Raw genomic sequence first — 14,571 nt, 5'->3', positions numbered from 1 at the left:
ACTATAGCCTTGCTTTTTGGTTCAATTTTTTGACATCCCATTTTGTGGTGTTTTTGGCCATTTTTGCAACATTCTTTGCCATGGCGTGTCTTAACAGGCTATTTTATGCAGTTTTCAGGTGTTTTGAACTGTTTTTGAGACATGTTATTTTTGACATTTTGACATTTTGCCATACTATAGCCTTGCTTTTTGTGTCATTTTACAACATGCCATTTAGTGCCGTTTTGGCCATTTCTGCAACATTCTTTGCCATGGCGTGTCTTAGCAGGCTATTTTATGCAGTTTTGACGGGTTTTCAGCTATTTTTGAAACGTCATTTTTTGACATTTTGACTTTTTGCCATACTATAGCCTTGCTTTTTGTGTCATTTTTACAACATGCCATTTAGTGCCGTTTTTGGCCATTTCTGCAACATTCTTTGCCATGGCGCGTCTTAGCAGGCTATTTTATGCAGATTTCAACTATTTTTGAACTGTTTTTGAGACATGTTATTTTTTGACATTTTGACATTTTGCCATACTATAGCCTTGCTTTTTGTGTCATTTTTACAACATGCCATTTAGTGCCGTTTTTGGCCATTTCTGCAACATTCTTTGCCATGGCGCGTCTTAGCAGGCTATTTTATGCAGTTTTGACGGGTTTTCAGCTATTTTTGAAACGTCATTTTTTGACATTTTGACTTTTTGCCATACTATAGCCTTGCTTTTTGGGTCAATTTTTTGACATCCCATTTTGTGGTGGTTTTGGCCATTTTTGCAACATTCTTTGCCATGGCGTGTCTTAGCAGGCTATTTTATGCAGTTTTGATGGGTTTTCAGCTATTTTTGAAACATATCATTTTGACATTTTGACTTTTGCCATACTATAGCCTTGCTTTTTGGTTCAATTTTTTGACATCCCATTTTGTGGTGTTTTTGGCCATTTTTGCAACATTCTTTGCCATGGCGTGTCTTAACAGGCTATTTTATGCAGTTTTCAGGTGTTTTGAACTGTTTTTGAGACATGTTATTTTTTGACATTTTGACATTTTGCCATACTATAGCCTTGCTTTTTGTGTCATTTTACAACATGCCATTTAGTGCCGTTTTGGCCATTTCTGCAACATTCTTTGCCATGGCGCGTCTTAGCAGGCTATTTTATGCAGTTTTGATGGGTTTTCAGCTATTTTTGAAACGTCATTTTTTGACATTTTGACATTTTGCCATACTATAGCCTTGCTTTTTGTGTCATTTTTACAACATGCCATTTAGTGCCGTTTTTGGCCATTTCTGCAACATTCTTTGCCATGGCGCGTCTTAGCAGGCTATTTTATGCAGATTTCAGGTGTTTTCAGCTATTTTTGAAATATGTCATTTTTTGACATTTTGACATTTTGCCATACTATAGCCTTGCTTTTTGTGTCATTTTTACAACATGCCATTTAGTGCCGTTTTTGGCCATTTCTGCAACATTCTTTGCCATGGCGCGTCTTAGCAGGCTATTTTATGCAGTTTTGAGGTGTTTTCAGCTATTTTGAAACGTCATTTTTGACATTTTGACTTTTTGCCATACTATAGCCTTGCTTTTTGGGTCAATTTTTGACATCCCATTTTGTGGTGGTTTTGGCCATTTTGCAACATTCTTTGCCATGGCGTGTCTTAACAGGCTATTTTATGCAGTTTTCAGGTGTTTTGAACTGTTTTTGAGACATGTTATTTTTGACATTTTGACTTTTTACCATACTATAGCCTTGCTTTTTGTGTCATTTTTACAACATGCCATTTAGTGCCGTTTTGGCCATTTTTGCAACATTCTTTGCCATGGCGTGTCTTAGCAGGCTATTTTATGCAGATTTCAGGTGTTTTCAGCTATTTTTGAAACATGTCATTTTTGGACATTCTCACATTTTTGCCATACTATAGCCTTGCTTTTTGTGTCATTTTTACAACATGCCATTTAGTGCCGTTTTTGGCCATTTCTGCAACATTCTTTGCCATGGCGCGTCTTAGCAGGCTATTTTATGCAGATTTCAACTATTTTTGAACTGTTTTTGAGACATGTTATTTTTTGACATTTTGACATTTTGCCATACTATAGCCTTGCTTTTTGTGTCATTTTTACAACATGCCATTTAGTGCCGTTTTGGCCATTTCTGCAACATTCTTTGCCATGGCGTCTTAGCAGGCTATTTTATGCAGTTTTGACGGTTTTCAGCTATTTTTGAAACGTCATTTTTTGACATTTTGACTTTTGCCATACTATAGCCTTGCTTTTGGGTCAATTTTTGACATCCCATTTTGTGGTGGTTTTGGCCATTTTTGCAACATTCTTTGCCATGGCGTGTCTTAGCAGGCTATTTTATGCAGTTTTGATGGGTTTTCAGCTATTTTTGAAACATATCATTTTTTGACATTTTGACTTTTTGCCATACTATAGCCTTGCTTTTTGGTTCAATTTTTTGACATCCCATTTTGTGGTGTTTTTGGCCATTTTTGCAACATTCTTTGCCATGGCGTGTCTTAACAGGCTATTTTATGCAGTTTTCAGGTGTTTTGAACTGTTTTTGAGACATGTTATTTTTTGACATTTTGACATTTTGCCATACTATAGCCTTGCTTTTTGTGTCATTTTTACAACATGCCATTTAGTGCCGTTTTTGGCCATTTCTGCAACATTCTTTGCCATGGCGTGTCTTAGCAGGCTATTTTATGCAGTTTTGATGGGTTTTCAGCTATTTTTGAAACATGTCATTTTTTGACATTTTGACTTTTGCCATACTATAGCCTTGCTTTTTGTGTCATTTTTACAACATGCCATTTAGTGCCGTTTTTGTCCATTTCTGCAACATTGTTTGCCATGGCGTGTCTTAGCAGGCAATTTTATCGAGATTTCAGGTGTTTTCAGCTATTTTTGAAACATGTCATTTTTGGACATTCTCACATTTTTGCCATACTATAGCCTTGCTTTTTGTGTCATTTTTACAACATGCCATTTAGTGCCGTTTTTGTCCATTTCTGCAACATTCTTTGCCATGGCGTGTCTTAGCAGGCTATTTTATGCAGTTTTGACGGGTTTTCAGCTATTTTTGAAACGTCATTTTTTGACATTTTGACTTTTTGCCATACTATAGCCTTGCTTTTTGGGTCAATTTTTTGACATCCCATTTTGTGGTGGTTTTGGCCATTTTTGCAACATTCTTTGCCATGGCGTGTCTTAACAGGCTATTTTATGCAGTTTTCAGGTGTTTTGAACTGTTTTTGAGACATGTTATTTTTTGACATTTTGACATTTTGCCATACTATAGCCTTGCTTTTTGTGTCATTTTTACAACATGCCATTTAGTGCCGTTTTTGTCCATTTCTGCAACATTGTTTGCCATGGCGTGTCTTAGCAGGCAATTTTATGCAGTTTTGACGTGTTTTCAGCTATTTTTGAAACGTCATTTTTGACATTTTGACTTTTTGCCATACTATAGCCTTGCTTTTTGTGTCATTTTACAACATGCCATTTAGTGCCGTTTTGGCCATTTCTGCAACATTCTTTGCCATGTGGCGTCTTAGCAGGCTATTTTATGCAGATTTCAACTATTTTTGAACTGTTTTTAGACATGTTATTTTTGACATTTTGACATTTTGCCATACTATAGCCTTGCTTTTTGTGTCATTTTTACAACATGCCATTTAGTGCCGCTTTTGGCCATTTCTGCAACATTCTTTGCCATGGCAGCGTCTTAGCAGGCTATTTTATGCAGTTTTGATGGTTTTCAGCTATTTTTGAAACGTCATTTTTGACATTTTGACTTTTTGCCATACTATAGCCTTGCTTTTTGGGTCAATTTTTGACATCCCATTTTGTGGTGGTTTTGGCCATTTTGCAACATTCTTTTGCCATGGCGTGTCTTAGCAGGCTATTTTATGCAGTTTTGATGGGTTTTCAGCTATTTTTGAAACATATCATTTTTGACATTTTGACTTTTTGCCATACTATAGCCTTGCTTTTTGGTTCAATTTTTGACATCCCATTTTGTGGTGTTTTTGGCCATTTTGCAACATTCTTTGCCATGGCGTGTCTTAACAGGCTATTTTATGCAGTTTTCAGGTGTTTTGAACTGTTTTTGAGACATGTTATTTTTGACATTTTGACATTTTGCCATACTATAGCCTTGCTTTTTGTGTCATTTTACAACATGCCATTTAGTGCCGTTTTGGCCATTTCTGCAACATTCTTTGCCATGGCGGCGTCTTAGCAGGCTATTTTATGCAGTTTTGACGGTTTTCAGCTATTTTTGAAACGTCATTTTTGACATTTTGACTTTTGCCATACTATAGCCTTGCTTTTTGTGTCATTTTTACAACATGCCATTTAGTGCCGTTTTGGGCCATTTCTGCAACATTCTTTGCCATGGCGTGTCTTAGCAGGCTATTTTATGCAGATTTCAGGTGTTTTCAGCTATTTTTGAAACATGTCATTTTTGGACATTCTCACATTTTTGCCATACTATAGCCTTGCTTTTTGTGTCATTTTTACAACATGCCATTTAGTGCCGTTTTGGGCCATTTCTGCAACATTCTTTGCCATGGCGTGTCTTAGCAGGCTATTTAATGCAGTTTTGACGGGTTTTCAGCTATTTTTGAAACGTCATTTTTTGACATTTTGACATTTTGCCATACTATAGCCTTGCTTTTTGGGTCAATTTTTGACATCCCATTTTGTGGTGGTTTTGGCCATTTTGCAACATTCTTTGCCATGGCGTGTCTTAACAGGCTATTTTATGCAGTTTTCAGGTGTTTTGAACTGTTTTTGAGACATGTTATTTTTTGACATTTTGACATTTTGCCATACTATAGCCTTGCTTTTTGTGTCATTTTTACAACGTGCCATTTAGTGCCGTTTTGGGCCATTTCTGCAACATTCTTTGCCATGGCGCGTCTTAGCGGGCTATTTTATGCAGATTTGACGGGTTTTCAGCTATTTTTGAAACTTCATTTTTTGACATTTTGACATTTTGCCATACTATAGCCTTGCTTTTTGTGTCATTTTTACAACATGCCATTTAGTGCCGTTTTTGGCCATTTCTGCAACATTCTTTGCCATGGCGTGTCTTAGCAGGCTATTTAATGCAGATTTCAACTATTTTTGAACTGTTTTTGAGACATGTTATTTTTTGACATTTTGACATTTTGCCATACTATAGCCTTGCTTTTTGTGTCATTTTTACAACATGCCATTTAGTGCCGTTTTTGGCCATTTCTGCAACATTCTTTGCCATGGCGCGTCTTAGCAGGCTATTTTATGCAGTTTTGACGGGTTTTCAGCTATTTTTGAAACGTCATTTTTTGACATTTTGACTTTTTGCCATACTATAGCCTTGCTTTTTGGGTCAATTTTTTGACATCCCATTTTGTGGTGGTTTTGGCCATTTTTGCAACATTCTTTGCCATGGCGTGTCTTAGCAGGCTATTTTATGCAGTTTTGGTGGGTTTTCAGCTATTTTTGAAACATATCATTTTTGACATTTTGACATTTTGCCATACTATAGCCTTGCTTTTTGGTTCAATTTTTTGACATCCCATTTTGTGGTGTTTTTGGCCATTTTTCCAACATTGTTTGCCATGGCGCGTCTTAGCGGGCTATTTTATGCAGATTTGACGGGTTTTCAGCTATTTTTGAAACTTCATTTTTTGACATTTTGACATTTTGCCATACTATAGCCTTGCTTTTTGTGTCATTTTTACAACATGCCATTTAGTGCCGTTTTTGTCCATTTCTGCAACATTCTTTGCCATGGCGTGTCTTAGCAGGCTATTTTATGCAGTTTTGACGGGTTTTCAGCTATTTTTGAAACGTCATTTTTTGACATTTTGACTTTTTGCCATACTATAGCCTTGCTTTTTGGGTCAATTTTTTGACATCCCATTTTGTGGTGGTTTTGGCCATTTTTGCAACATTCTTTGCCATGGCGTGTCTTAGCAGGCTATTTTATGCAGTTTTGATGGGTTTTCAGCTATTTTTGAAACATATCATTTTTTGACATTTTGACATTTTGCCATACTATAGCCTTGCTTTTTGGTTCAATTTTTTGACATCCCATTTTGTGGTGTTTTTGGCCATTTTTGCAACATTCTTTGCCATGGCGTGTCTTAACAGGCTATTTTATGCAGTTTTCAGGTGTTTTGAACTGTTTTTGAGACATGTTATTTTTTGACATTTTGACATTTTGCCATACTATAGCCTTGCTTTTGTGTCATTTTACAACATGCCATTTAGTGCCGTTTTGGCCATTTCTGCAACATTCTTTGCCATGGCGTGTCTTAGCAGGCTATTTTATGCAGTTTTCAGGTGTTTTCAGCTATTTTGAAACGTCATTTTTGACATTTTGACTTTTGCCATACTATAGCCTTGCTTTTTGTGTCATTTTTACAACATGCCATTTAGTGCCGTTTTTGGCCATTTCTGCAACATTCTTTGCCATGGCGTGTCTTAGCAGGCTATTTTATGCAGTTTTGATGGGTTTTCAGCTATTTTTGAAACGTCATTTTTTGACATTTTGACATTTTGCCATACTATAGCCTTGCTTTTTGGGTCAATTTTTTGACATCCCATTTTGTGGTGGTTTTGGCCATTTTTGCAACATTGTTTGCCATGGCGTGTCTTAGCAGGCTATTTTATGCAGATTTCAACTATTTTTGAACTGTTTTTGAGACATGTTATTTTTTGACATTTTGACTTTTTACCATACTATAGCCTTGCTTTTTGTGTCATTTTTACAACATGCCATTTAGTGCCGTTTTTGGCCATTTCTGCAACATTCTTTGCCATGGCGCGTCTTAGCAGGCTATTTTATGCAGATTTCAGGTGTTTTCAGCTATTTTTGAAATATGTCATTTTTGGACATTCTCACATTTTTGCCATACTATAGCCTTGCTTTTTGTGTCATTTTTACAACATGCCATTTAGTGATGGTTTTGGCCATTATTGCAACATTCTTTGCTATGGCGTGTTTTAGCAGGCTATTTTATGCAGTTTTCAGGTGTTTTCAGCTGTTTTTGAAACATGTCATTTTTGACATTTTGACTTTTTGCCATACTATAGCCTTGCTTTTTGGGTCAATTTTTTGACATCCCATTTTGTGGTGTTTTTGGCCATTTTTGCAACATTCTTTGCCATGGCGTGTCTTAGCGGGCTATTTTATGCAGATTTGAGGGGTTTTCAGCTGTTTTTGAAACATATCATTTTTGACATTTTGACTTTTTGCCATACTATAGCCTTGCTTTTTGGTTCAATTTTTTGACATCCCATTTTGTGGTGTTTTTGGCCATTTTTGCAACATTCTTTGCCATGGCGTGTCTTAACAGGCTATTTTATGCAGTTTTCAGGTGTTTTGAACTGTTTTTGAGACATGTTATTTTTTGACATTTTGACATTTTGCCATACTATAGCCTTGCTTTTTGTGTCATTTTTACAACATGCCATTTAGTGCCGTTTTTGGCCATTTCTGCAACATTCTTTGCCATGGCGGCGTCTTAGCAGGCTATTTTATGCAGTTTTGACGGGTTTTCAGCTATTTTTGAAACATGTCATTTTTGACATTTTGACTTTTTGCCATACTATAGCCTTGCTTTTGGGTCAATTTTTTGACATCCCATTTTGTGGTGGTTTTGGCCATTTCTGCAACATTCTTTGCCATGGCGCGTCTTAGCAGGCTATTTTATGCAGTTTTGATGGGTTTTCAGCTATTTTTGAGACATGTCATTTTTTGACATTTTGCCATTTTGCCATACAATATAGCCTTGCTTTTTGGTTCAATTTTTTGACATCCCATTTTGTGGTGTTTTTGGCCATTTTTCCAACATTGTTTGCCATGGCGCGTCTTAGCAGGCTATTTTATGCAGTTTTGATGGGTTTTCAGCTATTTTTGAAACGTCATTTTTTGACATTTTGACTTTTTGCCATACTATAGCCTTGCTTTTTGTGTCATTTTTACAACATGCCATTTAGTGCCGTTTTGGCCATTTCTGCAACATTCTTTGCCATGGCGCGTCTTAGCAGGCTATTTTATGCAGTTTTGACGGGTTTTCAGCTATTTTTGAAACGTCATTTTTTGACATTTTGACTTTTTGCCATGCTATAGCCTTGCTTTTGGGTCAATTTTTGACATCCCATTTTGTGGTGGTTTTGGCCATTTTGCAACATTCTTTGCCATGGCGTGTCTTAGCAGGCTATTTTATGCAGTTTTGATGGGTTTTCAGCTATTTTTGAAACATATCATTTTGACATTTTGACTTTTTGCCATACTATAGCCTTGCTTTTTGGTTCAATTTTTGACATCCCATTTTGTGGTGTTTTTGGCCATTTTGCAACATTCTTTGCCATGGCGTGTCTTAACAGGCTATTTTATGCAGTTTTCAGGTGTTTTGAACTGTTTTTGAGACATGTTATTTTTGACATTTTGACATTTTGCCATACTATAGCCTTGCTTTTTGTGTCATTTTACAACATGCCATTTAGTGCCGTTTTTGGCCATTTCTGCAACATTCTTTGCCATGGCGTCTTAGCAGGCTATTTTATGCAGTTTTGACGGGTTTTCAGCTATTTTTGAAAACGTCATTTTTGACATTTTGACTTTTTGCCATACTATAGCCTTGCTTTTTGTGTCATTTTTACAACATGCCATTTAGTGCCGTTTTTGGCCATTTTTGCAACATTGTTTGCCATGGCGTGTCTTAGCAGGCTATTTTATGCAGTTTTGATGGGTTTTCAGCTATTTTGAAACGTCATTTTTGACATTTTGACATTTTGCCATACTATAGCCTTGCTTTTTGGGTCAATTTTTGACATCCCATTTTGTGGTGGTTTTGGCCATTTTGCAACATTGTTTGCCATGGCGTGTCTTAGCAGGCTATTTTATGCAGATTTCAACTATTTTTGAACTGTTTTTGAGACATGTTATTTTTGACATTTTGACATTTTTACCATACTATAGCCTTGCTTTTTGTGTCATTTTACAACATGCCATTTAGTGCCGTTTTGGCCATTTCTGCAACATTCTTTGCCATGGCGCGTCTTAGCAGGCTATTTTATGCAGATTTCAGGTGTTTTCAGCTATTTTGAAATATGTCATTTTTTGACATTTTGACATTTTGCCATACTATAGCCTTGCTTTTTGTGTCATTTTTACAACATGCCATTTAGTGCCGTTTTGGCCTTTTTTGCAACATTGTTTGCCATGGCGCGTCTTAGCATGCTATTTTATGCAGTTTTGACGGGTTTTCAGCTATTTTTGAAACGTCATTTTTTGACATTTTGACTTTTTGCCATACTATAGCCTTGCTTTTTGGGTCACTTTTTTGACATCCCATTTTGTGGTGGTTTTGGCCATTTTGCAACATTCTTTGCCATGGCGTGTCTTAGCAGGCTATTTTATGCAGTTTTGATGGGTTTTCAGCTATTTTTGAAACATATCATTTTTGACATTTTGACTTTTTGCCATACTATAGCCTTGCTTTTTGGTTCAATTTTTGACATCCCATTTTGTGGTGTTTTTGGCCATTTTGCAACATTCTTTGCCATGGCGTGTCTTAACAGGCTATTTTATGCAGTTTTCAGGTGTTTTGAACTGTTTTTGAGACATGTTATTTTTGACATTTTGACTTTTGCCATACTATAGCCTTGCTTTTTGTGTCATTTTTACAACATGCCATTTAGTGCCGTTTTGGCCATTTCTGCAACATTCTTTGCCATGGCGGTCTTAGCAGGCTATTTTATGCAGTTTTGACGGGTTTTCAGCTATTTTGAAACATGTCATTTTTGACATTTTGACTTTTGCCATACTATAGCCTTTGCTTTTTGGGTCAATTTTTGACATCCCATTTTGTGGTGGTTTTGGCCATTTTGCAACATTGTTTGCCATGGCGTGTCTTAGCGGGCTATTTTATGCAGTTTTGATGGGTTTTCAGCTATTTTTGAAACATGTCATTTTTGGACATTTTGACATTTTGCCATACTATAGCCTTGCTTTTTGGTTCAATTTTTTGACATCCCATTTTGTGGTGTTTTTGGCCATTTTTCCAACATTGTTTGCTATGGCGTGTCTTAACAGGCTATTTTATGCAGTTTTCAGGTGTTTTGAACTGTTTTTGAGACATGTTATTTTTTGCCATTTTCCCTTTTTGCCATCCTATACCCTTGCTTTTTGTGTCATTTTTACAACATGCCATTTAGTGCTGTTTTTGGCCATTTTTGCAACATTGTTTGCCATGGCGTGTCTTAGCAGGCTATTTTATGCAGTTTTGATGGGTTTTCAGCTATTTTTGAAACGTCATTTTTTGACATTTTGACTTTTTGCCATACTATAGCCTTGCTTTTTGTGTCATTTTTACAACATGCCATTTAGTGCCGTTTTTGGCCATTTCTGCAACATTCTTTGCCATGGCGTGTCTTAGCAGGCTATTTTATGCAGTTTTGACGGGTTTTCAGCTATTTTTGAAACGTCATTTTTTGACATTTTGACATTTTGCCATACTATAGCCTTGCTTTTTGGGTCAATTTTTTGACATCCCATTTTGTGGTGATTTTAGCCATTTTTGCAACATTGTTTGCCATGGCGTGTCTTAGCGGGCTATTTTATGCAGTTTTCAGGTGTTTTTAACTGTTTTTGAGACATGTCATTTTTTGACATTTTGCCATTTTGCCATACAATATAGCCTTGCTTTTTGTGTCATTTTTACAACATGCCATTTCGTGCCGTTTTTGGCCATTTTTGCAACATTGTTTGCCATGGCGTGTCTTAGCAGGCTATTTTATGCAGTTTTCAGGAGTTTTCAGCTATTTTTGAAACATGCCATTTTTGGACATTCTAACATTTTTGCCATACTATAGCCTTGCTTTTTGGGTCATTTTTTCGACATGCTGTTTTATGGTGTTTTTGGCTATTTTTCAAAAATTCTTTGCCATGGCGTGTCTTGGCAGGCTATTTTATGCAGTTTTCAGGGGTTTGCAGCTATTTTTGAAACATGCCATTTTTGGACATTCTCACATTTTTGCCATAATATAGCCTTGCTTTTTGGGTCATTTTTTCAACATGCCATTTTGTGGTGTTTTTGGCCATTTTTGCAACATTCTTTGCCATGGCGTGTCTTAGCAGGCTATTTTATGCAGATTTCAGGTGTTTTCAGCTATTTTTGAAACATGTCATATTTTGACATTTTGCCAAACTATAGCCTTGCTTTTTGGGTCAATTTTTTAACATCCCATTTTGTGGTGGTTTTGGTCATTTTTGCAATATTGTTTGCCATGTCGTGTCTTAGCGGGCCATTTTATGCAGTTTTCAGGTGTTTTCAGCTATTTTTGAAACATGCCATTTTTGGACATTCTCACATTTTTGCCATACTATAGCCTTGCTTTTTGTGTCAATTTTTCGACATGCAATTTTGTGGTCGTTTTGGCCATTTTTGCAACATTCTTTGCCATGGCGTGTCTTGATGACTATTTTATGCAGTTTTCAGGTGTGCTCAGCTATTTTTGAAACATGCCATTTTTTGACATTCTCACATTTTTTCCATTCAATAGTCTTGCTTTTTGGGTCAATTTTTCGACATGCCATTTTGTGGTGGTTTTGGCCAATTTTGCAACATTCTATGCCATGGCCTGTCTTTGCAGGTTATTTTATGCAGTTTTTAGGTGTTTCAGTTGTTTTTGGGACATGTTATTTCTTGACATTTTTGCCATGCTATAGTATGGCAGTTAGTCTTTTATTCCGGCCGTTTTTGCAAAATTCTCTGCTATGAGGTGTTTTGTCACACCATTTTATTCTGTCTTCAGCTGTATTTGGGACATGTCGTTTTGTGATATTTTTCGCCATACTATAGTATGGCATTAACGGGGGTTTTTTCGCCATTTTTTGTTTTCCGCCGTTTTTGCAACATTTTATGCTATGTCTCGTGTTTGCAAGCTATTTTTAGCTTATTCCAGCTGTTTTCAGTTTTTTTGTGATATGTCATATAGTGACATTTTTCGCACGGCATTTTCAGTCATTTTTCCACAATATTGTATTATGGTGTTTTTGGCCATTTTTGCACACTATTTTAGATCGTTTTCAGCTGTTTTTGGGACATCACATATTTTGACATTTTTCGCCATACTTCAGTAGTGTTTCATGTTTTCAGCTGTTCATATTTTGACAACTCTTGCCATATTATAGTATGGCATTTTTGGTTGTTTTTGCAACATTCTATAATATAATGTGTCTCGACATGCAATACAATATTTATAGTTATAGTTAGGTGCAACACTATATTTATAGTGTTGTACATACAATGTTTAGTATTTCATTAAAAAAGTAATTAAATGTCATAGTTTAGCATGCAATGAAAAGTTCTTAAAAGAAGTCATAGTAAAGTATGCCATAAAATTGCCAAAAATCATTGTATAGTTTGGCAACATAAAATGTTTAGTATATCAAACAATAAAAATGTTAGTATAATATAAAAAATTTAGTAGTAGAGAATGCAGCAAAGATATAGATACATACTTAGATAGATAGATAGATATATAGATAGATAGATAGATAGATAGATAACAACAAAGCAATTACACTTAGCGCATCCATCACAGTCAGCAGAGAGGAAGAAGCACAGAGCAGCGAGGGATTTTAAGAAGTCACCTCGTCGCTGAAGACGGAGTCGCAGAAGAGACGAGAGGAGCGTTTGGCAGAACGAGCCGTGAAGGGCACGGACTTAAGAGCTGAAGACACCAGAGAAACAACAGGGAGAGAGCATTTAAAGAAAGACAAGAGTTAAGAACTGAGGAAGGAGATGAGTTTTAATAAAATATTAATCAGGAGGGAAAGTTTAGTAAGTGATCGGAAGTGCAACTTTGGGGCGTTTAGCCAGGAAAAAAAGGTATTTAAATTGGAAACGACACTGTGAGATTAATTGTTGTGGCAGCTTAAAGTTTCATGTCATCTTTAAAGGAGTAGGTCAACATTTGGAAAATAAGAAGAGAATGTCACTTCTGTCCGTTTAAGCTGGAGCTAAAAGTCAGGATGTTGTGATTAGCCTAGCTTAGCATAAACACTGGAAGTGAAGGGAATCAGCTAGCCTGACTGTCCAAAGTAAAACAAACCCAGCGACACCGCTACAACTCACCGATTAATAGTTTGTGTCTGGGTTTTTTTATATCACAGCAGAGACAATTTGTGAGTATAAGGAAGTTACAGTTAGTTTTGGTTTAAAAATGGTGTTTCTTGTTCAGATCAATCAAGGAGATACATGCCGAAAAGTAATTTTTAGCAGTTGCGCTTCTTAACATTAAATAATGACGTGAACTCTGCAATAAAAATTTTGCTTAATGTGATCTAATTTCTTGGAGTAACTTCCACTTCTTCAAATCCCTAAAATCTGTTCAACTTAGGCTAAAAGTTTACGTAAGTCAATATACCATAATAATTGATAAAAGTATTGAAATTGTGTCATTATTATTATTTCTGGTCTTGTGCGAGCGTGAACTAGAAGCTGCAAGCCTCAACAAGGCTAAAAACACAACGCCAGTGAGATGCTTTTCAAAACAACTTGGCAGGTTGGGGCTTCAGGACTTACTTTGGACGAGCAGAACAGAAACATTTTGTCATTTTAATATGTATTTTTTTGAAGTTTGAATCCTGGTCACCATTTGCTTCAATTGTTTGGGAGATGAGTGTAACGCCTTTTCCCTGTCAATCTCCTGCAGTGTTTTGTGGATTATAAAACTTCGGATGATTTTCCATCAGCATGAGGGGAGCAGATAATGACTCAGTTTTCATGAACTAACCATTTAAGTGCATTTTCCAAAATGTTGAACTAGTCCTTAAAGTCAGAGAGGAAACCTGATGGAAACAATACCGAACATCATCACAGTTAACAGTACCGTTATTATAAAACGGACAGTGAACGTGTCTCTCGGGTGTTGTTTACCTGTAATGATGTCTTCGATGGCTCCGTCCTTCCCCTCCCTCACCAGAGGAGACACCTGCCTCTTCTTCAGCTCCGCTATCAGGTCCATCTGCGGCAGTTTGGACGTCACACAAACCTGAAACATCAAGAATGTCGATGTCTGAACTCCCAATGACTGTGCTAATGATGAACGCTTTTGGATAATTTTAATAACTATAATAATAATAATAATAATTTCTTACTGGTTATTTTGTCTGATGTTGAAGTCTGGGTAATTTTATTTTTACAACCTAAAAAAACTCACAATCTTGCCTCAAATTGTGTTACAGTCTGTGCAGCACACACTATCTTTAGAGTCTCAATTTGGAGGATCTCATGATAAAGACTGTCATAAAAAAGACAAATAATCCAAAAATAAGACTCAGAGGAAAGTGCCATTAAAAATTACTTCTTGCTGCAGCAGCAGTTCAAAAATCCAATTTGTAGTAGCAACAAATAAGATCGATTTCAAACAGGGCAGAAATACAAGCAGTAAGAAAATCAAACAGGCTGTAAACAAACACCGACTGAATGCCAACATGATTTGTTAAACCCTAAGCGTGTGTGTGTGTGTGTGTGTGTGTGTGTGTGTGTGTGTGTGTGTGTGTGCGTCTGTTTTACATGT

At 36.4% G+C, this 14,571-nt stretch overlaps 1 protein-coding gene across 5 annotated transcripts in view; it reads right to left on the bottom strand.

The window, feature by feature from the left end:
• Positions 1–14,571, bottom strand: part of fmnl1b (formin-like 1b) — a 72,141-nt gene that overhangs the window by 22,299 nt on the left and 35,271 nt on the right. For 2 of the 5 annotated variants that reach the window (XR_015775021.1, XR_015775022.1), the window contains exons 25-26: positions 13,929–14,043; positions 12,572–12,720 (exon numbers count right to left, since the gene is read on the bottom strand). Coding sequence is in view for 3 of the 5 variants with exons in the window: in XM_088070223.1 (XP_087926349.1) it covers positions 12,641–12,720; positions 13,929–14,043 (195 nt within the window). In the remaining 2 variants the exon portion in view is untranslated. The remainder of the gene's footprint in view (positions 1–12,571; positions 12,721–13,928; positions 14,044–14,571) is intronic. The other 3 variants (XM_088070222.1, XM_088070224.1, XM_088070223.1) reach the window with 2 other exon arrangements.

Source organism: Plectropomus leopardus, chromosome 19, assembly GCF_026936395.1.
Source record: "Plectropomus leopardus strain MGB_pleo_1.0 chromosome 19, ASM2693639v1, whole genome shotgun sequence".
NCBI lineage: Eukaryota > Metazoa > Chordata > Actinopteri > Perciformes > Serranidae > Plectropomus > Plectropomus leopardus.
The sequence above is the reverse complement of the archived record's forward strand: the minus strand, read 5'-3'. Positions and strand labels throughout refer to the sequence as shown.